We start from the raw sequence: 22784 nt of genomic DNA on the forward strand, positions 1-22784 counted from the left end.
GCTTAATATTTTTTATATAACTACAAAATTAGTTCAAAGAAAGATAATTAAAGTTATTCTAGATATGCCACCACAAAACTAAAAATAAAGTAGGTGTTTCAATGCTATGCAAAAATATAGCTAATTTAAATGCAAACCCCTTTTATGGGCTATTTATCTCTACTCATGTATGTTAGGGAATTAAAAAGAAGTTTGTTTGAATGACTGAGGGATTTTTCTTGGGAAAAAGGGGCTGCTAAGCAAGCCCTGCTATTATTTAACAAATATTAATCATGCTTACACAGAGGCCACTTGAGAAAAATTTATTACAAGAAATCTGTGACCAGTCATGCCGTAGGAAGAGGAGAAAGCCACAGGGCTGAAATGACAGTAAGGTTTGTGTATGCAGTGCTCCTCTGGTAGTTAAATTGCAGGAATGTGACATTGATCTGAAATGGGAGCTGTTTGAAGTAGCAACTGTCAATCTCTGTAATCAAAGGATAGCCCAAAGTCTTACTCAATTAGCCATTTTGGCATGACCACTCAGTTTATAAAGTACTCCCAACTCAAAAAGTGATCTGTCCTCAAGAGGCACTTCAAGAAGACTGTGCGATTTAAGGATAGTGAGCAGTCATCCAGAACTGTAGATTGGACTCTTTATTTTGTTTTATCTTTTGCAAGCATACAGTAATGCCTCATTTAACTGACTGTACTTATTACAAGGTGAGCCAAATGTGGATTTAGGTATGAGTGAATGTCTGCTGCTGTTGGTATTGAAGTTGGTTGGATTGTGTTTTTCTTTCTGCATTTATTTACTCTTTCGATTACAAAACAGTAAATATACTACAATATTCATTTTGGAGCACATACCTGCTTATGGATTTGACTATAATGATCAGTGATTTCAACAGAAATCACTCTTAAATGAGAAGAGAAAAATGTGTCTCATATTTCTGGTCTTTTTTCAAGATCAGATTTATCTCCTAATTCTGTTTTTCTTTTATAAATATTCAGAAGGCTTATTTGTCTGTGTTAGGGGAAAACAGTACACAAATAAGAAATATTTAAGAGTGCAAAATAGAAAAAAAAGTTTAATAATAATCCTATCCAAGTGTTATTAAAGTTGTGTCTATTATGAAGTTTTTAAAGTAAATGTATGGGCAAATAATGGTCCTAGTAACTTGAAACTTTAGTAATTATTTCCGTTCCTTCTCAGGTACAAACACACTTGGAAAATCAGTCTAGATACCACATACAGCAAAGCCAGAGGCACCAGGTGAAGCAGTACCTGACCCTCGATACCAAGCTGTCCAGCCAGACACTCTCCCTGTCCCACTCCCACGCCATCCAGCCTGCGGGAGTGACCTCCGTTGTACGAAGCGGGCACATGCCTCCCGTCAGTGATATTGGCACAGCAGAGAGCCCCGTGACCAAGCTGCTGGCCCTTGGAGGCGAACACGAAAATGCGGTAGGGCAGGGCTGGTGAGAGGAACAGGGAAATGGGGCTTGCGTGCTTCTACAAAAATGTTACATGGCCCACCTTGCATTGGTAGTGAGCGAGAGGTGACTTTCTTTACTTTCATGGGGCCTTTGGTTGCAGTACTTGCTTGCTGAATCCTCTTAGGTTACGTGAATGACTCCCTTGAATGCCTGTGAATAGCTTATTAAATGATGAAGCTTCTAAATTACTGCCAGATAAAATGTACTGTTGCATCTTTTTATCTGTGTGTCATATATTCCTGTATATTTTTTGAATATGTTCTTTGCAGTGACATTTTTTTTTAGATGCGAATTATTTCTGTCTAAAAGCATTATCCTAGCTGCATAACAAAGTTAAATACTGATTATCTTAAAGATGTTACTGAAGGAATTGCTCATTCATTTCTCAGTTAGCAGGTATATTTATGTATGGGTTATCTTGGGTAAATTGGCATAGATATGCTAACTTTAGTGACACCGTTGATTTTAGTAGAGGTGCAGCTATTACACAGCATCAGATTCTCAGCCAGTGTGAGATGTAGATCATTATGGCCTTTAATACTTCAATAAATTTCAAAAGGCACTGCTTATTAGGTAAAAGGGGAATTCGTACAAAAATAAAAAAATGGTGATGCTGCATCATATCTTGGGATTTACTAGAACAGGAGAATCTTACAAATTCACTGTAAACCGTTTGAGCATTTGAATGCTATGCAGCTAAGCATGTGGGAACTGAAAAATATACAGCAAACACTTCCTGGAGAGCTCATCTGGAGCCCCTCCATTCCTTCTGCACTGAACACTGTTATTTTATGTCAGGTTTATCGATTACTGAAGCCACTAATCTGCCAAGATTATTTTAGATGGACTTTGTGGACACCTCTCTGGTCACCTATGTCTTGGCAAGTGCAGGGTGATGGAACTGTTCTTAGGCACTTTGGGTATCTTACCAGGAATAACCAGTGGCCAGCCTTGTACCACTCTCTATCATGGAGAAAAAGACAGCTGCTTGTAAACCACTCTCAGCATCCTGGTGATGACTGGATGAGTGATAGTTGGCACTGGTGAAAATCCTCACAGACATCTTTCCGATTACTTGAATAATCCCATTCCAAAGCCTCAGGGAGATGACTAGCACCGTGTAATTCCTAGTGTGGATGTGTCCAGTGGTTCAGTGTGGGCTATGGACATATTAGGAAATAACATAAAACCAGTACACAGGTTGGTGCAGTGAACTGTAGTCATCAATATTATCTACTTTCTGGTATTTTCTGAAGTCCTTTTGGCCCTGACAGCACTTTCGCAGATAAGTCTGGGCAGAGCTCCAGGGACAGTGCATGTCTGGTTTTAAGAGAGTGAAAGGAGTGCACATATGAGCTGTGCTGGGCCACATGGCCCAGAAGTCTGTGTTGAAAGGTCCCTGGCCAGTATGATTTTTTGTTGCATAGGACCTTATGTATTTCCTTCAGCTTCAGCTCTTCAGACAGCTCCCAAGAGCTACTTGAAAAGCCTAAGGGTATGAGTCAAGTGCTCCTGCAGACAGTTCACTTAATAGTGACAGGTTCAACATGGGGTCTTTCCGAAAGTTATTTTATGAACAGAACCAGACCAAAATTATCACTGAAAACTCATGATGTACCTTGTCCAAATCTATATACAACTACAAGTCTTCAAAGTATTTACTGTTTCATCCTAAATAATTAGTTAGCTATTCCACCTGCTTCAGTAACTGGACTAGAAGGCTGTCTGGAGAAGTATTCGGTGTACTGCCAAACACAAACCTCTGCCTGCAGAATCTTGAGAGCTCACCAAATCTTGAGTGACTCACACTCTTGTGGAACCACAGGTTCCTTTCAGCTTGTCTGCACCAATACAACAATACACTGTGGATATGATGCATTTGATGAATTTGACAGATCACAGTCACAACTTAGCAATGCACTCCTGTCATCTAATCTTGGTGTTGCAATAAGGGGTTAAAAAAGAGGAATGGGCTGGTGTTTGGGAGGAAAGAAGTAACCTGCTAAACCACAAAAACTGCTTTCACAAGAAATAGAAAATGTGAATATTGTGTAAATGTGCTTGAATTATTTGAATTTTAAGACAGAAACTTCTGAAATTCAGTTTTACTGATGTAATAAATACTCAAGATTAATTCCTCTGTATTTCAGAATAACATTGCATTCCTTATTATTTGCAATGATTGGTATTTAAATGTTGTTTTATCAGATGGAAGAGGTGATTGAAGACATAATCAATATGGAGTCAAGTTTTAATGATGAAGGGATAGGTTGTTCAGAAACTCCTTTACTAATGCAAAGAACTGTAAGTATTTTGTGGAATTTCATCTTGCTCTTTATAGTAGAGAATTTCATTGAGTCATTCAAGGACACATCACACTTCAGAGGCTAAAGCAGTACTGGACTATTCTTTGTTCTCTTCAGTGGCTTGTCTTTTTGTCAGGAAATAGGACACAAAAGGATTCCAGTGGGGTAGGACACATCTGTTTTAAGCGGTCTGAATAGCATTTTGGGTTCCAGCCCAGCATCAGGTCCGGTGTATAATGCATTGGAGGTACTAATATCCATGCGGGGCTATGGATAAGAGGACTCTCTAGACCCTAAAAGGCCATTTAAAGTCTTGCTTAAAGATCCTTCTACATCATCTAAAAAAGTGAAATATTTCCCATGTACTAGTTTCTACAGTACAGTAGTTTCTCCAGTGTCTAACGTTGAAGCAAGATTGGGCTCTGTTTCTTGACTTTCACAAAGGCAAGTTGCACTTGGTTAAAAAATTTCAAGAACAAAAGTGAGAAATGTAAATTTTCAGATTAAATGCCTTATAGGAATGAACAACATACTGTTTTGATTTTGTAATGTCTTTTTGTAAAGAAATGACAGAGGATTAACAAAGACTTCTTACATTTACATATATGTTTTGTATATATAAATGTATATATACGTATACATTTGAAGATGAAGGATGGACCTTTCCTGGACATGACACATAAAGCATTATTAGTTGTGAAAATAACACCTATCAATAACTGTAATGCAACACACTTTATAGAAGAGAGAGTCTTTGTCCTCTCAAGCGTAATTTATCTTGGGAACTGTCTTCCACAGATTTTGTTCTCAAGGCCCTAAAATAGGTACTGATAAAGTGAAACTTCACTCTGGTGAAGGCAGAAGGATTTTCACAGGCTTTGACAGTCTACGAAGTTCATTTCATAATACAGTCAGGTGCTTGCTCTTAATCACCCACAAAAGAAACTTCTGACTACAGAACATCACTGGCTACAAAAATACCTCAGGAGATAAGATCTCTACGCCTCTGTGTTGCCTACTACGCAATCCAGTATTAATGGCAGTTAATAGTTCCACGAACAGCTAGCACTTGCATGCCAACTGCAGAACTAGTACAGACTGATTTATACATATCTCGGTACAGAACATGACAAAGAAATGCTCCCTGGGGAAAGAATTTATATTTTGGATCAAATTAACATGAGGCAGGGAAAGATCCTTTTAGATGTGGTACTATGGGATGGTGATGAGTGGTATGAATCTTGGGTTTTGGATTGGACTCATACTCCCTCAACACTTTTTAAAACTGGATGATGTTAATCTATGCTAATTCCAGCCTCATTAGCCTTTATCTTCAGCCGTGAAGGACATATCTCTCTAAAATGTATCCAATACCCTACTTTTGATGAGCAGGAATATATGCAATGACTTTTAGGCCTAGCTGATATCCGACTTGTAAAGATTTGAGACTCCTGCAATGCCTGTGGGCCGGATAATAGTATTAAGATATTTGTCTGTGTTGAGGAAATCACCAGGCTGCTGGATAAGCCAGGGAATAGCATGTATTTCCAAATCTCTCTGTGAGATACTATGGTAAAATAAAGCCTGCCTCCAACAAGGCATGGGAACTGTGTCAGTGTGGAAGCACTAAAGCAGTGTCTCTTTCTCTTTTGTCTTCTCTTTTGGCAACATGTGCTCCAAAAATACATGAAAGAAATGAGCATATGGAGGTGACTTGGCATTTAGCTCATGAGTCATGGTTTTATGGCATCCTTCAGGCTACATCCTAAATCTACCTGCAAAATTTTGGTCATAAAATGCACGATAGAGAATATAGAGAGGCAGGTAGAAAAAAAGTGGTTTAGTTCCCTTTCTTCATTATCACATTAACTATAACAACATTTTCTTTATGTAAATTAAAAATGTATATATTAAAAGAGTGCTGGACTAGGAGACATGACCAGGAATGAAAGAACATCTAATTTCCCTGAGAAGAGAACTTTGGTTTGTTGTGTACTTAAACAAAGACTCATATTACCTCTTCTGGTAAGGTGCCTGGCTATGGAGGCTGCTGTTGACATAGAATAAGTGAGGTCACGAGTGAGACTGAGTTGCCTGTATGCCTTCCTGACTTCTTTGTTTCCTCTTTACACTTCTCCAGTGTAATACTGAAGTATTTTTAGAATTTAATATTAGATTTTTTTCCCTCCATAGCATTGTCTTGAATTTTTCCAAACTGTGTAGACTAGTGTCTCTAAAATTCTGAAAAATCCTGACTTTCTTGGTTTTCAGAATGTGGTATAAGGCTTGGGTGTTTTTTTCAGCAAAATGTTTTCTTGAACAAGCTGAGCTCATGAAGCCATTTTCTTATCTCATTTTTCTCAACAGATAGTAGCTGAGATTAGGGACTTTGCAGTGCTTCATGTTTGCTTTAGTTAGATGCACCCATGTACCATGTTAATGGGACATTAAATGAGGACATTGAATTCTGAGAGCAGTCATGTGAATAATTGCTCAGAGGCTCATTGTCTGACCCTGAATTAATGAATTGCAGTCATGTATTAGTAAAATCAGAGAAGTGAAAACAAGAACATTCCTTCAACTCTCATTAAATAATTACAGATTCTGAAAAGTGTATTGTTTGGCTTTTATTGTGTATAGACCCAAATTCATAATTTCATAAAACTCTGGTTTTGGGTGGCAATTTAAGAATTACTCAAAGTAGAGAATTCTCTGTCTGTGTTTCAGTTGCACCTAACAGTACCCTAGTGGTAGAAACTCAGGGTCTTGATAATATTTTTTTAGAAGTTCAGGTGAAATATAAGACTAAGTCTTATTTATATGTGCAAGAGGCCTTGATTCTTCTGAGAGTATTTTTAAAGTCAGTTATATCTTTGTCAAGAAAAACTAGTTGAAATCAAATCATAAGTATTCTTATGAACTATCATTTGTCGACAACTGTTCACCATGGAAAATGTAAGATTTATTAAAAAGATCTTTGAAGATGACACTAATTTAAATTCAATATTTCTTGTCATAATAATTTAGTTTTATGAAATTCTTTGCTAACAGACAGCAGTGCATTTATCTATATTGTAAGAAATTAATTTTGTCTCTTAGTATCATATTAGGAGCAACAAGTTTCTTCCTGACTTTATAGGAATCATTACAAAAATGAAACAAAGAAGATATAAGTGAGTTTTATAAGTGAACTGTTATGTATGCCAGATATGGTTACAGATATCTGAAAAGAAAATATTTTCCTTTTCTATCAAACTTTAATTCTTATTCAAAGTCCTCACAGTCTGTTCAATATTCTGTAATGAATTCAAAGTTTATTAATATCCACATGCTCAGATCATAGGAGATGTTAATGTAAAGCATATATGACACCATCATCAACAGTTTGCAGCAATTTCTAAAACATTGTGGTCTTCATCTCTTTTAATATCCAAAAAATGGAGGTTTAAGAAACTTGCTGTACTGAGGCAGATGTGGAGAGCATTAGTCACAGTGAAGAGAGCCTGAAAAGAGCAGAGTTAAAAAATAAAATCTCTGTGCTTTTCAGGGTATGATTTGACAGCATCTGACCTAGTGAACCTCTACTTTGTTGTTTTGTTTTGCTAATATACATATACAGCCTTAGGACTCACCAGAGAAACCAGTAATTTAGTAAGCACAGCAGTGATCTCTATGAAAACATTTGACATTTTACTCGTACTTTCATTCAAGAAAAACCGCTGTAGCCTCCATAATCACTGTACAGCTACTGGGATAATGTCCTCTACTTGACATGCAGTCCACTAAAACTTACATCAAAAGCATTAGGAGATTGACTGGCTTAGAATGAGAATATAATGAAAGGCTATTAATGTTTTACAAGGACACAGGCTTCTCTTGCACCATGCTGGGTGGGACTGGCCAGAAAATAATTTAATTTTGTGAACATTTCCAAGGATTCTAAATTGCTTTTGTTCTGGTGCACAAGAAAAAAAGAGCTTTCAGAAGAAAGAGAGCCTGGGAAGAAAGGGTCTGTAACAATTAAGTGGCTGGTGGTGAGAGCTAAGGAGTAGTGTAGAGTAGATCATGAGGCAGAGAACTACCATAAAACCACCAAAACTCCAAAAATTACTAGCAGTGGCCCAAGTGCTAATATGTTGAATTAGTTTGGCTCACTGTTGCTGGAGTAGCAGATATTGAATGACTAAAGAAAATGGAGCAGTTCCTTTTGGATTGCTTGGGAGAAAATGGAAAGCTTCTCCATGGAAAATCTTTTCATTTTTTTTACCACGCCCAGCCATAAATAAAAAAATCTATGTTGATTTATTAATAATATTTAAGAAAAGTTTTCTTTTATTATCTTCTTGAATGAGGTTGCAGCAGGAAAAAAAAATGAAAGTAATGGCTTCTAAACAATAGAAAGCACAGATTTTATTATTATATACTGATAAACACACCATAAATATGATCTGAAGAATTATTCTCGCATAGAGGAAAGGATAGCCTAGGTAGTCCTAGACAAAGCTGGAGCAAATACCTGTTAAAACAAGTTATTTTTTAAAAATGTCCCAAATAGTTTCTAAAATTATTCTTTCCTTTAAAGATTTCAGAGAGCATTAATTCCTCTAACAACTCCAGCTCTAACTGCACAGTGAAATCGTTATGACGTCATTGATGCTTTGAAGTTCACATCACCTCAGATTTAGAGCTGTCACAAGCAACGAATCTGTTGTTGTGAACTTGGTCTATCTGTGAAGGTAACCAAGTCTCTTCAGTTCTCCTTTGAATCTGACTTGATGAACATGTTATATATATGCCAGGAAAAGAAGAATTAAATCACAGAGAGTGGGAGCAAAAGCACTGGGTGGCTTTTGGCATGCTGAAAGGAAGGGTGTTGCTAGCCATTAGACCACAGTGCTGAGCCCAGGGGGGCAGCCAGGTGTGGGGGACGGTGACAGAGTGGGGACCACAGTGCTGTGTGAAGGCATTGTCTTGTGGTAGGCCACCTTTGGAGGTATCCTGCAAGGCTTTGCTGCTTCATTTGCAAGACTTAATTTCATAGATTCGTAGAGCACCCTTTCACTAAGATTGGGAACTGTAGTCTGCTTCCAGTCTGCTTTAGAGTCGAATCAGTTGGGATTGCTCTACTTCTGTCACTCTTGCAGGAAAATAGCTTATGGAGAAAATCCTCAGTTACACTGTGGCTCACTTGTATTTGTTGAGCTTCTTTAGCATTTGAAAAAATCTTGTGTTGTACAGGCATGGAGTAGAGGTTAGATCAGGACAGGATAGATATTTTCCTTCTCTAATTTTTAAGATTCTGTTAATGACAGCTGCTATAAAGTTCTGATTAAGGCTGTTAAGTTTGCATGTGCTTTTATAGAGATACTATTTATTGATAAAAGCACATTGGACTCTATCTGTGAAACCTCACTGCTATTATGAGGTCTTTGAGGTCACAGTTTCTCATCATAGTGTTAATAATTTGTATTTATATTTATTATTTCTCAGATACTGATGGTTACCACCTGGATGGATTACAAAAACTGCTTCCTGTCCCATACCCAGAAATCATACAGAGGAAAGAAATTAAAGTAGATATTCTCCAAAGTATTTTATTCAATAATTGCTGTGATTATTCGATCATTAAGAAAAAACAGGCTTCCATTAGAGGTGTATATAATACTGCTGATCTAGGCAGCCCCCTGCTGCATAATCATTAGTATTTTATATTTAGTGAATACTGATGTAATTTGGCAACCTTCATATGTTTATAAAATTTGCTAAAGTTCAAAACCATTTTAGAGAAGGACAGAGTAAACATTAACAACCTGATTTGCTTAGGTTGGGTAACTTGAAAAGGCTGCATAACATCAATGAAAATGCTTTGTCAATCACATTCTACACTAGATTAGTCTTAAAGTCCAAGGAAGAATCAAAGTTCACTTAAGTATATAAACTTCTGTCTAGCCCTCCCTGGTATCGTTTCTGAGTTTAACGAAAAAGCAAAATGAAGCAGAAGGAACAGTCGGTAGCTATTGAGGAAATAATAAACTCCTCAAACATAAAACTGGTGAGCAAATACTTTCTTTGTTTTTCTTCAATAGGATTAAGGTGCTAGACAGGAAACTGTGTCTTTCAGTTGCAGAGAACTAACAATGAAATACACGAACTGAGAAGTCCTCAGACTTGTTTTCTGCAGCTGGGGGCATCTTTTGCCACCACTGCCATTGCTGTTTTGAATACTGTACGGATGCCAAGACAAAGTTTGTTTTCAGCATTTCACACAATGTAGTCATTTGAGGCTGAAATTGGCAGTGTACAGCTCTCTTGCTTGCTCTAAGTACTCCATATAGATTAGGTACAAGTGTTTGCAATTTAGTTAAATATTTCAGTACTTTGGATCAGGATAGGAACTGTGATCTACTTTTACATAGCTTCAGCACCCAAAAGTTGTGCAAAATGCCCAAACAGCTCAGCTCTGCCTTGTAATGCTCTAATAGCACAATGCCTAATAATCCTTCTCTGTTTTGGGGGTAGACCTCTCTGGCTGAAGGGAGCTGGAAGGCTTAACCTTCCTGCAACTGGAGTAAATTTTTTCATAACTATGAAATAAAGGAAAAGTTAATCTTTTCCTCTTTGGTTGTCTCCTTTGGAAACGTAAATAGACATAAATGGAAGTATTATTCTAAATACAGTTGTTTGTATGTAAGTACCTCTTACAAACATGTTCTTCATGTCAGAGCTGAACACACATTGAACTGAGTTAAGAGAAAATGATAGATAAACCAGGTTTCCAATTCTCCTAGTATGCACCCCTCCATAATTCTAAACTGTGCAACAAGATCTGCAAACAAATTCCTGCACAAGCAGCTTCTGTCTTATCCCAAAGCCCTGATGGACAGGCTCTGCTGCATGTCTCATGTCTGTATACAGCAATGAAAGACCTAATGTCCTTAGCAGATGACAGATAAAAGAGAAGGCAACATTAAGCTGCCTGGGGTCTGTAGTGTATAGGTTATGAATGTGTCTGGAGCTAAACTTTACAAATCTCTGTCAACAGCATTAACATAGGTTGACTAAAAGTCTTGTGAGCTCAGAGGTCACAACAGAGGCCACTTTGTTCTCCATGCATGGTAAAACTTCTTATTACAAGATAAAGATAACTCATGGAAAAGAGAAAGATATCTTGAGGATCATTTTGAAAAATAAATTTCTGAAAGATAAAATTAATTTTCTTAACACCTCCTTCTCCATAAGCAAAAGCCTTCTATGACTTTTACTCTACATATACAGTGGTTTATGAAACAGTTATAATAGAAATAAATCTGAAATCAACTGCTACAGAAAGAAATTCCAAGCAAACTGAAACTGTGTGCTACATGTTAGGGCTTCTGAACACACTAGATCACAGAGATCAGTAAATACCTTACTGTAATGTATTCAGATACTTAGGTGATATGTGAAATGTAAGAGGACATAATATAAAGCATATAATATAAATATGGATAATAGAGGTGTTAACATCTCTATTTAAGAGAAAATATCCCACATTCTAATCCTGCAAAACCCCCTGGTTTTCACTTGTTTCCCAGCATCAATTTTTCACTATTTCTTGTGGTTTTGTGTTGACATTTGTTCATTGTTTTTAGAGGAACAATTTGAATGATTAGTATATGCATTTACATATGGTAGCCAGAAAAACAGAAGTTGGATGGATCTAGGAATTAGTGCATTATCTGTCACTAGTGAAATGATCTCAGCAAAACAACAAACAGAGCTGTCATTTAATTGTCATATTTGGGTTTCAGTTTCTGGAGTTTAGTGGGGTAGTCGTGTGACATTTAGTTTCCAACTGCAAGTTGGATGATGACAGCATCATAACATTACTTCATTTTTGATCTGTGTCTGTTATGTTAGTTTTGTAACCAGAAAAGCTAAGAACAACTAGAACCAGGTAATGAAGAGATGATAGCTGAAAGAACAGAACTCTCCTGCAAAGGACTGATTCTCCAGAATATTCTTTTGCTTGATCATATTTGATCAGACATTTATCTAGACAATGGGCTTCTATGTATATGATCGGGGCAGGAATGTACTGTAACTGGGAATATGATCAGAGTTCATTTTTCTCTGATGAATAATGAACCAGCTTGATGATCATTATTTGAAGATAAAAAATGAACCAGTTTTCATGCATAATATATAATATGTAATATAATATATATGAACATTAAGTCCCTAGTTGAGGACTGTGTAATTATAAACCATGTTAAAGATAAATATAGAAGGAGATACAATTTATTCAAACGAAAACTAGTCTGAAAAGGGAAGCATTTGTTTTTTTGCTGTTCTTTTTAGAAAATAAAAAAAGGGAACTATAAAATTTTGGTATTAGTTATTACTACAGACCAACTATTTTCAAATATAAGTATTTTATATTTCAATTATAAAAGGGCCTAAAACATTTAGCTGTGAATGGGATCTTCTTGTTCTAGACTTTAAAACCAATATACTACAACTTTTTTTGACAGTTGACAGTGTAAATAGATCCTTATAAATAAAAAGGATATTACAGTTTGTGTTGTTCACCTTTTTCCAAGCATCACAGTGATTGTGAAAGAAGAGCCAGAGGGTGAACCCCAGTCTTTTGAGTACAGGATTTGTATTGATCCAGGAGATTATGCATCCTGTCTGTAAGAGCTTTGACTTAGATGAGAAGTCAAAATTTGCTAAAACGTACATTAAAGTTATAAGAATTATTTCAGTTTTCCCTTTGTCAAAAATTTTAAACTGCTGCTGTACAAGATATTACTATTTAGAAATAGGATTTGGAATGACTGGGTTATTGCTTATTGAAGAACTCTCTATTTTGCCAAATTCAGTGCACATTTGGAAGTTAAACTGCAAGCTTCAAAGACTGAAAAAAGTTTTGTTTACCTGTCATGAATAAACAGGAAAGGAAGGAATTAATTGTGTTTGTTTTATGTTTCATATCCCGGTAACACAAATACTGAGCAAACTTTTACTTGATATGTAAAATGAACTGTTTTTTCAGACAGTTTGAAATTTAGTTTTCTACATTTGAGATGCACATACGGGAGAATAGTATAAAAACTTTGTTAAATTCTTGCTCTGATTTTTAAACTAAAATTAATAAGCAAGAAGCACATTGAAATGAATGGGTGCTAATGTATTTTTTTGTGGCTAAGTAACCTCATTGTAAAAAACTGTTCTTTGAAGTGTTGCTATCAATTAGGTTCATGAGAACATGAAATAAGTGGGATATATTTGGGAGTGGGAAAGGATAAATTATTGTACTCATATTTCACTTATGAATACTTCATTCTAGATGCAGTCTGGGCAAGTAGTAATTTTTACCAAGCACCAAAAGAAATTTTGTCTTGCAGATGTAGTACTCAACTTTTCAGGTTAGGCAGTTTCTTCTAGCTTCTTCATGTGACAAACAAAGAAACATGTATTAGGTTTCTCTGTTATTTGTTTGCTAAGTCTGCAGGTGCAATACAGGCAATCTGATCAGGTGTAATAGGGCAAATGATCCTCAGAACTGTCTGTACTGCACAACAGCTCCTCTGGATGCATGCCATACCCCTGTCACTGCAGGAAATATAAGCATGTAGGCACGTTTAGTGAGTTGCATGTCTGCAGTTATTCTGGAAGATGGTAGCAAAGGAAGTTTCTCCTAGCAGGACTATTCCTGCACCTTGATTCCCACTCTCCCTCTTTTTAAAGAGCTTTTTCTCACCTGGACAGAACTAAGGCCTCTGACAGAAAGTCAGGTCCTGACCATTGTCTTTTCTGGGGGCATCTTGACCCTTCTGATAATTCTCAATATGACTGTAAGGAAATAAGATTGTGGGAGAAATGGTAGCTGGAAATAAGCCATGATAAGGATTTTGTTAGAATATATTAATGAAGTGCTTCAAGAATCAAACCTCAGTTTATTTAATATTTTCATTAGTGGCCTTGGTACAAAAAATACAGTTATACTGATGAAATCTACTGAGGTAGCAAACGCGGAAAGTATTGCCAATACAAAGGAGGATGAGGATATCACAGAGGAAGAGTTATATGACTGTGATGACAGAATAGTATAAATGGAAGGAATATAATGGTACTGAGTGCAAGGTCATTCATTTAAATACTAATAACAGGAATGTCTGCGGTAAGCTGAGAGCTCATTAACTGGAGATGACAGAGAAAGATCTGATTACATTAGTTGCTCAGAGGATGACTATAAGCCATCAAAATGATGGGACTGGAAAAAGGAGATAAATACGATCTTAGAATCCATCACAAGAGAGATGTTCAAGAGGCACAAGGAAATATCCACTGTGGAATTCACTGAGTACAAAACTTTTAGAATGTTGTGGACAAATAAAGGTGTCCACCCTTCAGAAATGCTAATTCAAAGCAGGAAATGTAGAGGAAGGCCTGTTAGGATGTATCATTGCATGAGAAGTCTGTCTAAAGAGGCATAACTGTTCAATTTAGCAAACCGAAGGGAGCTATGGTCACTCAATAATCTCATGGGAATGTTAAGCAATGAACTATATAAGTTAAAGGAACACAAACCTAAAATTTGTCTAGGGATGGAAACAAAAAGAACGCTTTTAAATAATAATTTGTGGACATTCAACTTTTGGAAAATACTCCAGATAAAAATACTGGAGTTATGAAACCTAATTAATTTTAGACAGAGCATTAATGTTTTATGAAATGGATTATGTGATAAGTTGAATGAACTCAATATTCAGGTAATACTTTATAGTCCAGGCTGGCAATTACCACATTCAGCAGAACTTTTAAATTAAGAAAAATCTGGCTGGCTTTGGAAGAGCACTGAACTGTTATTTTCTAGCTGTGCAACGTTGACTATGATAGAGCCATGAGTCTTGCAGACTTGAATGTTACTGTAAGGCAAACACATCATGCAAAGATTAGCCCAAAGAGAAAAATACTTATATAGTATGTAATGATGTAAGTTAACACTATGATGACATAGAGCTGTCTAGGGACTACAGGTAAACAGGCACAGACAACTCGTATCAATATATTTTATTATCATATTAAGAATCCTTCCTTTTCATTCCTGGAAGATACAGAAATGCTGTTTAATTTGTGTTTTCCTGGAATTACACAATATTTGCCAACGGCTGCCTTGCTATGGGATTTGGAATATCACATTATTTCCCTCAATGAGGCAATGTTTTTTCCTGGCTTGCTAATGTTTTCCTTTTAAAAAAAAAAAAGCATAATTTGGTATTAGAGACTCCAAATTGTGATCATAGCTTTCCATTGCTAGACATCCATACAGGTAATGAACCTTTAATATTTGCCACACGATCCTGCCTGCATAGCAGTTCAGACCCAATTATTGAATATAGCAAGCTCCTCTGGATGAGGCCTCTACTGTGAGGTCACAGTGAGGTGCTGCTGAGCTCAAGTCAGGCATTTGCTCAGGTACTTGAGCTGAAGTTTGCTTTTATAATTGGTCTAAGCTTCATCTTTCAGGAAGATGTGTTGAGCGCCTTTCAGGACTGAGACCCATGAATGGGAATTCTCATGTTCCAGTCTTTGCACACAGGCATTGAAGATCCCATGACACCTTATACAAAAGGAAGAACGTTAACCTCTGTGTCCTTGCTGAATGTTAACTTCATTAATTATAGTCTGCTTTCTTTAATTCTCCTTGCAGTTTTAATTAGATATGGTATTATTCTTTTCCTGTACTACATTGTCACTGTTATTTCCACTTAACCATTTACTGTGTTAAAGGTTGTTAGTCTTTTGTCCAAAGCTGGCTGTGTTTTAGAAACAGGAAAAATTGTTAATTATATACTGCTATTTTTCATATGTGTGTGCTCACCCCTTTCAAGACACTGCATAAAATTTCTCAGACACATACATAAGTATGTGTATCATGAATGGAAGAGTTGGAAATTACGTGACATATCAGGGCTTCTCAGAACAATGTAGGTGTGAACCAATATAGTTCATGACACCTGCAGAATATATAGATTATTTCCTTGGACTTAACCAGTCTCCATGCACAAATGTCTGTGTTTCCACATCTCTAAACTGAAAGCAAGAACATGCTTTTGACGCAGTGTAGTCAGCACGAGTTTTAAAGTGCTTTGGGATTAATCAGATTTGACAGTGATATCTAATTGTAAGATCATCATTACACATATATCATATAATTATGTCATCGCAAGTGATTTGTACTTTTAGTGAGACTGCACTGGATTTTTTTAAGATTATGTCAATGCATATAGTTGTCTTGTAATGTAGAACTGGAAGCTATTTGAAGCCTCAGTAGTGCAAAAACTTTCTCCGCTTACATGACATTATAAGAAATGAATTGCATTATGGTGTATAGAGTGTTGGTGCATATCCAAACAGGTAGATGTAATTTGACAAAAAATTTCTATAACGTATTTTGCTATATATTTTAATTTTGCATTTAAAAAATCAGTTATTTCCCAGATGTCTGCCTTTCTGCAGAAAGAAAAAAAGCAAGAGCTTCCTGCTTTGACAGACAAAATATCTTTCCTCATGTTGTATCAAAATAGGCAAATTTCTATTTTAAGATTGTTCTCAGCATTCAGTAACATTAGCAGGGAAATTCCTTGGGATTTTTTATGTTTGATATCAGTGCAGGACAAATTCATGTAGAGAGCTACAACAAAATACTTTAATACAGTTTTGACTTTGTATTTTTAAAACTCCCCCATAATTAGAAACGTGAATATTTGTCAAGAAAGATCCAGTCTCACTTGCTATGTTGTTCTTAAGTGATTTTTAAAATAAGAGTCTATGTGGAAATATTCACATTAGGAGCACAGTGAGTTTTCATGAGAAGGTACAGGTGGAAAGGCTGCAACAGTCACCTCAGATTTTCTTTAGAATTAAGGAGAAATGAGGTGATTCAGTTCATTCTAAGTGTCCAAAACAGGTCAGATTAATCGCCCCCTATTTCTTCTCCTGATCCTGAATCCTGACACTGAGAGTTATTCCTCACACACTAATTCATAGCAGATTTTTCTGTGTGTCACCGTTTCTGTAGGAACGAGGCCACTGTCAAAGGTAGTCTAATTTACTGGTGCTTTATACTCACTGTTCTACTGTAAGTGTGAAAATGCTGTGCTGGCTAACTGAGAATGAAAACAGTTTGTCAAAGGGTGATCACCAGTGGCTCTATCCACAAAAAAAGCCACTTATCCATCACAGTGGCCATTAAAATATACTTAAGATTTCTACTACATGTACAGGAAGAAAGAGGCAGCTGACAGTGAGATTGACACCACTGCTTTTGCAATGCACAGAATTACCCAGGCAAATGCTGAAGAGAGACACCAAACCTCAGTCTGGAAGGAGTGTAGGTATGAGGAAAAGAAACTTTTTTTTTATGCATCCTTTTTATGGCCAGATGAGTAAGCTGTTTGCTCTCATATCCAGTCCTTCAGCACAATGACTGAAACGATGACAAATGTAAGGAGGGTCAAATCTACCATTCTCTATCCCCCAAGAGTACCCTACACATGGATCCTTAAAAATGGTCATATTTCACACCTGTAAAAGACAGATTCTGCAGCTCAGAAATTAGTTCTTTCAAGATAGGTGAATGAGTGAGAATCTTGTAGGCTCTCTGTAACAGTGTTGTCGAATAGGATTAGTCTCTGATGTCCAAGTTCTGGAGAATAATTTAGGGTGGTTAACTTTAGATCAAAGTTTCTCTTTAATGGCATGGGAGAATGCTCATTCTGACACTCAGCAATTAGAATCACAGAATCCTTTAGGTTGGAAAAGACTCATGAGACTTGTGCTTTAGATCCCTCACCAGCTTCCTTGACCTTCTTTGGACACATTCCAACACCTCAATGTCTTTCTTGTAGTGTAAGGCACTAAACTGAACACAGTAGTTAAGGTGTGACCTCACTAGAGTTGAGTACAGGAGAACAATCATTTCCCTATTCCTACTGGCCACACCATTTCTGATACAAACTAGGATGTTATTAGCCAAGCCAGGATGCTATTGGCCTTTTTGGCCACCTCGGCATGTTACTGGCTCATATTCAGCTGGCTGTGGACCAGCATCTGCAGGTCCTTTTCTGCAGGGCAGCTTTCCAGCCACTCTTCCCCAAGCCTGTAGTATTGCATGGGGTTGTTGTTACCCAGGTGCGGGACCGGGCACTCGGCTTTGTTGAACCTCATACAGCTGGCCTTGGCCCATTGATCCAGCCTGTCCAGGTCCCTCTGTAGACACTTCTTAACCTCAAGCAAATCAACACTCCTTGCCCAACTTAGTACCTGCAGACTTACTAAGGGTGGTCCATAGCTGCCTTCCCAGATGAGATCCAGAAGGTCAGCCACCTCAGGGATGTGTATTGTTATGCTGAATCCTCTTGCACCCTTCAGTGAAACCTGCATGTTCAATTATCTCTCTGAAATGCCTCTACCCCAATGCACACAGCATGGGGAATAAACAGGAAGAGCTGGAGGTCGGGGTGCAGTCAGAGGGCCCTGTTCTCATTGCAGTTACAGAGACATGGTGAGATAGCTCTCATGATTGGAATACTGTCATAGTTGGCTACGTGCTTTTTAGGAAAGACAGACCATCAAGGTAAAGTGATAGAGCTGCTTTTTATTTGAGAGAGTAACTGGAATGTACTGAGGTTTCTTGAAGTCCTCAAGCATCTGTTCTATTCTCCATGACTTTTCAAAGATGAAGGAGGGTGGCTCAGCAATAACATCAGCCAGCTCCCTACGCACTCGTGAGTGCATCTCATGGGGGCCCATGGATTTGCAGGTGTCCAGCCTAAGTATCTCTAACTTGATCTTCCTCAACCAAGGAAACATCTTTCTTTCTCTAGACTCTCCCTTTAACCTTCAGCGACTGGTATTCTTGGGGGCTGGCCTTACTGGTAAAGACTGAAGCAAAGAAGATATTCAGTAACTCCACCTTCTCTGTATCCTCTGTCACCAGTGCACCCACCTGATTTAGAAGCGGGCCCACTTTTTCCCTAGTCTTCCTTCTCCTACTGATGTATTTGAAGAAGCCCTTTTTGTCATCTTTTACCAGATCTATAATTTCCTAGATTTAATTCCATTTGGGCTTTAGCCTTCCTTATTGCATCCCTGCATAGCTTTAGAGCATTTCTGTACTTCTCCCAAGTGGCCAGTCCCTTTTACCACATTCTGTAAATTTCTTTCTTCCACATGAGTTTTTTTCCAGAAGCTCCCTGCACATCTATGCATGTCTCCTGCCTCTTCTGCTTGTCTTCCTACTCATAGGGATGCACTGACCTTGAACTTGGTGGAAGTGCTGCTTTAATATTAACCAGCTCTCTCTCTAACCTCGCATCTAGAGCCCTAACCCATGGGATTCCTCCAAGTAGTTAGCTCTCCTGAAGTCCAGGACTGTAATCTTACTTATTGACCTGCTTGTTCCAAGTAGGATCCTGAAGTCTCCTGTCTCATGATTACTGCAGCCAAGGCTGTCCCCAACCTTTGCAGCCCAAACCAGACCTTCTTTGTAAATACAAGGTGCAGCAGCACATCTCGACTCATTGGCTCCTCCACCACCTGTGTCCAAAAGTTATTATCATCAGTGCTCTGAAGGAACCTCCTGGATGGTGTGTGCCTAACTGTGTAGCCTTTCCAGCAGGTGGTTGAAGTCCTCCATGAGCACCAGGGCCTGTGGTTGTGAGGTTACTTTCAACTGTCTGTAGAAGGCCTTACCACCTTCATCTTCCTGATCAGGTAGATTGCAGTAAATACCTGCAACAATGTCACTCATATTAGCCTGTCCTTGTAGTCCTACCCATAAACTCTCAACTTGTTCTTTATCCCCCCAACCCCCTTGTCACAGAAAACCAGGTTAGTCAAGCAGGACTTGCCTTTCATAAACCCTTGCTGACTGAGCCTGATCTCCTGAGGTTTCATGTGATGTCACTCCAGATAATCTAGTCCATAACCTCCTCCAACATCAAGGTCAGGCTGACTGGCCTGTAGTTCCCCAGATCCTTCTTCCAGACCTTCTTGTAGATGAGCATCACATTTGTTAATGTCCAGTCAAATGGAACTTCCACAGTTAGCCGGGATTGTTGGTAAGTTATATAAAGTAGCTCAGTGAGCACTTCTGTCAGCTCCTTCAGTACCCTTGGGTAGATTCCCTCTGGGCCCATAGACTTGTCTTAAGTCAAAGTGGTGCAAAAGGTTGCTAACCATTTCACTTCAGATTATGAGAGCTTCACTCTGGTCCCTGTCTTCCAGCTCAGGATGCTGGGTACCTGGAGAATGATTGGTCTTGTTGTTTAAGACTGAGGTAAAGAAGGCATTCAGTATGTCAGGTTTTTCCTCCTCCTTAGTCACTATGTATGCCTCCACATTCAATACAGGATGGAGATTTTCCTTAATCCTCCTTTATTATTAACATATTTAAAGAAATGTTTTTAATTGCCTTTTATGGCAGTAGCCCAATTAAGTTCCAACTGGGCTTTGGCCCTTCTAATTTTCTCCTTGTATAATCTCACGACACCTTTGTAGTCCTTCTGAGTTGCCTGTCTGTTCTCCAACTCACCTCTTCATCCTGATTTCCAACCATTGGCCTTTGTTTAGCCAGGCTGGTCTTCTCCTCCAGTTCACTTTTCAACACATGGGGATGGCCTGCTCTTGCACCTTTAAGGTTTCCTTCTTGAAGAATGTCCAGCCTTCCTGGACTCCTTTGTCCTTCAGGACTGCCTCCCAAGGGACTTTGTCAAACAGTTTCCTAAAAAGGCCAAAATCTGCCCTCTGGAAGTCCAAGTTAGCAGTTCTGCTGACTCTCCTCCTTACTTCTCCAAGAATTGAAAACTTCATCATTTCATGATCACTATGCCCAAGATGGCCTCAAATCATTACATTGTCCTCAAGTCCTTCTCTGCTGGTAAACAGGAGGTCCAAGTGGGGCACCTTCCCTAGATGGCACACTCACCACTTTTGTTAGGAAGTTATATTCCACATGCTCCATGAGCCTTCAAGACTGTTTCCTCTCTGCTGCTTTGTGTTTCTCTCAGTTATCTGATAAGTTGAAGGCCCTCAAGAGAACAAGGGCTAGTGATTGTGAGACTTCTTGCAGCTGCTTAGAGAATATTTCATCTGCCTTTTCATTCTGGCTGGGTGGTCTATAACAGACTTCCACCACAACATCTGCCTTGTTGGCCTTTCCTCGATTCTTACCCACAGAGACTCAACCATTACCATCATTAAACTCGAGGCAATCAAAATACTCCCTGACATACAAGGTTACCCCACCACCTCTCCTGTCTTGCCTATCCCTTCTGGATTAACACAGATGTGAATCATTCTAATTAGTGGGGATATAGGATTGTAGCCATCAGTAGATGAATGACTTGGCTTTGAATGTAATTTTCATCTCCAAATGGAGTTATGACTCTGCTTTCACAATAACTGAAAAAAAAATGCCAAACGATGAGGGAAAAAATGCTGGCCTCTACCTGTGTGAAACAAAAATTACATGGAACATTTGGGAAAGTATTTCATACCTCTGGCTACTCAACAGAAACATTAGCGCAACCAGACACAGACCGTGAAGAGATACTGGCGGTCCTGCCTGTGTGGAATCACGCTGCCCTAGAGGTTTGGTTAATGGAAGGAGAAATATGAACTCTTACCTCTCCAGACAATACCATTTGAGTTAGATGGCAGCACCTTCACAAACTGTGTAATCAAATTGAGCTGAAATGTCTACTTATGGTTTTAAATTGAGTTTACTCATCCTCATTTGAATCCTGACGCACTTCTGAACGTTTGTGCGTGTTGGTATTATTTTTTCGTTACCAGCTAGTTTGGCTATTTGTGACCTTTTCACTTGGATTCGAGCCTTGTAATTTTAATTCACACATTTATCAACAGACTTCAGAAGGTTAAATTTATTTTGAGGATAAAGCCTCATTACTGCTTAAAAATTAGAAGTAACCATTGATACATCTCCTGTTTGTATCAAACTGTGGTTTACAATTCCAATTTATGTTTTTCAATACTGATTAATGGTATTGATAATCTTACAAATGTAGATTACCACCATTTTCATGCAAGTTGTGTGAAATAATATGTAAAATATTATAGATATGCATTTCTTGTTTCTTAGATTATCTATTAGATCATATTACTCTCAGTAAGCTATTATTTCTTAGCATATACAAAAGCAGTAGCCTAAAACATATAATAGCCATAGCCGAAGTCCACTGGAATAAGTGTAGAAGTCACATGGACTCTCAATTTTTTTCTATAATTTCAATAAGCCAGATGCATTTACATGAATGTAGGAAGCAATTAAATACGTGTCTAGAGCTAATAGGCGTTCAGTCTTGTACTACAGTTATACTACCCCTGGAACAAAGGGAATGCAATGGTAAAGCTGCAGTGAATTCTGTAGCACTTGTCAGTTTACCACTCTGGAATGAAACAAAGGTGCTTAACGTGCGAATGCGCTTAGTATTCAAATCCTGCATATTAGACATAGCTTGCTCTTGAGTAATACTCAACTGAATTCCAAACATTTTTTAAAAAAGTATTTTCATTGGGAGATCAAGTATGTAAGCAGATTTTCAAAACTGACTTGCGGTTGTGATTTCTAATAGTATTTAAGAATTGTCAGTTCTCCTAAGTAAAAAAACCTCTACTTTAAAAATGAGTATGTTATTTGTGTGTATTCAAAAAGAATCCTGATTGCTTCATTTCGTTGTGAGTTATGCAACTAGGAGAATTTACCATAAACTAAGTTCTCAGATACTTTGGTAAATTTATTAATGTAGTGAAATCATTATTTACAAATAATATTTGTTTAAAATTTCAGATTTAATATAAAAATATAGCAAGCACTGCAATGGGAAATTTCACACAGTGCAACTGACTGGGAAAGTACCTCCATTCAGAATAACTTATGATGAAGCTCACAGTCTCTACAAGAAGATAAATAAAAAAACAGTCTTA

At 37.8% G+C, this 22784-nt stretch overlaps 1 protein-coding gene across 1 annotated transcript in view; it reads left to right on the forward strand.

Moving 5' to 3' along the window:
* Window positions 1-1195: 1195 nt before the first annotated feature.
* TFEC (transcription factor EC) overlaps window positions 1196-22784 on the forward strand; it is a gene marked incomplete at its 5' end in the record, with an annotated part of 37538 nt that continues 15949 nt past the window's right edge. The window contains 2 exons of the mRNA XM_008945155.1: window positions 1196-1447; window positions 3688-3783. Coding sequence (XP_008943403.1) covers window positions 1196-1447; window positions 3688-3783 — 348 coding nt within the window. The remainder of the gene's footprint in view (window positions 1448-3687; window positions 3784-22784) is intronic.

The sequence above is a fragment of the Merops nubicus genome, unplaced genomic scaffold (genome assembly GCF_000691845.1).
Source record: "Merops nubicus isolate BGI_N331 unplaced genomic scaffold, ASM69184v1 scaffold10628, whole genome shotgun sequence".
In the NCBI taxonomy this organism is placed as follows: domain Eukaryota; kingdom Metazoa; phylum Chordata; class Aves; order Coraciiformes; family Meropidae; genus Merops; species Merops nubicus.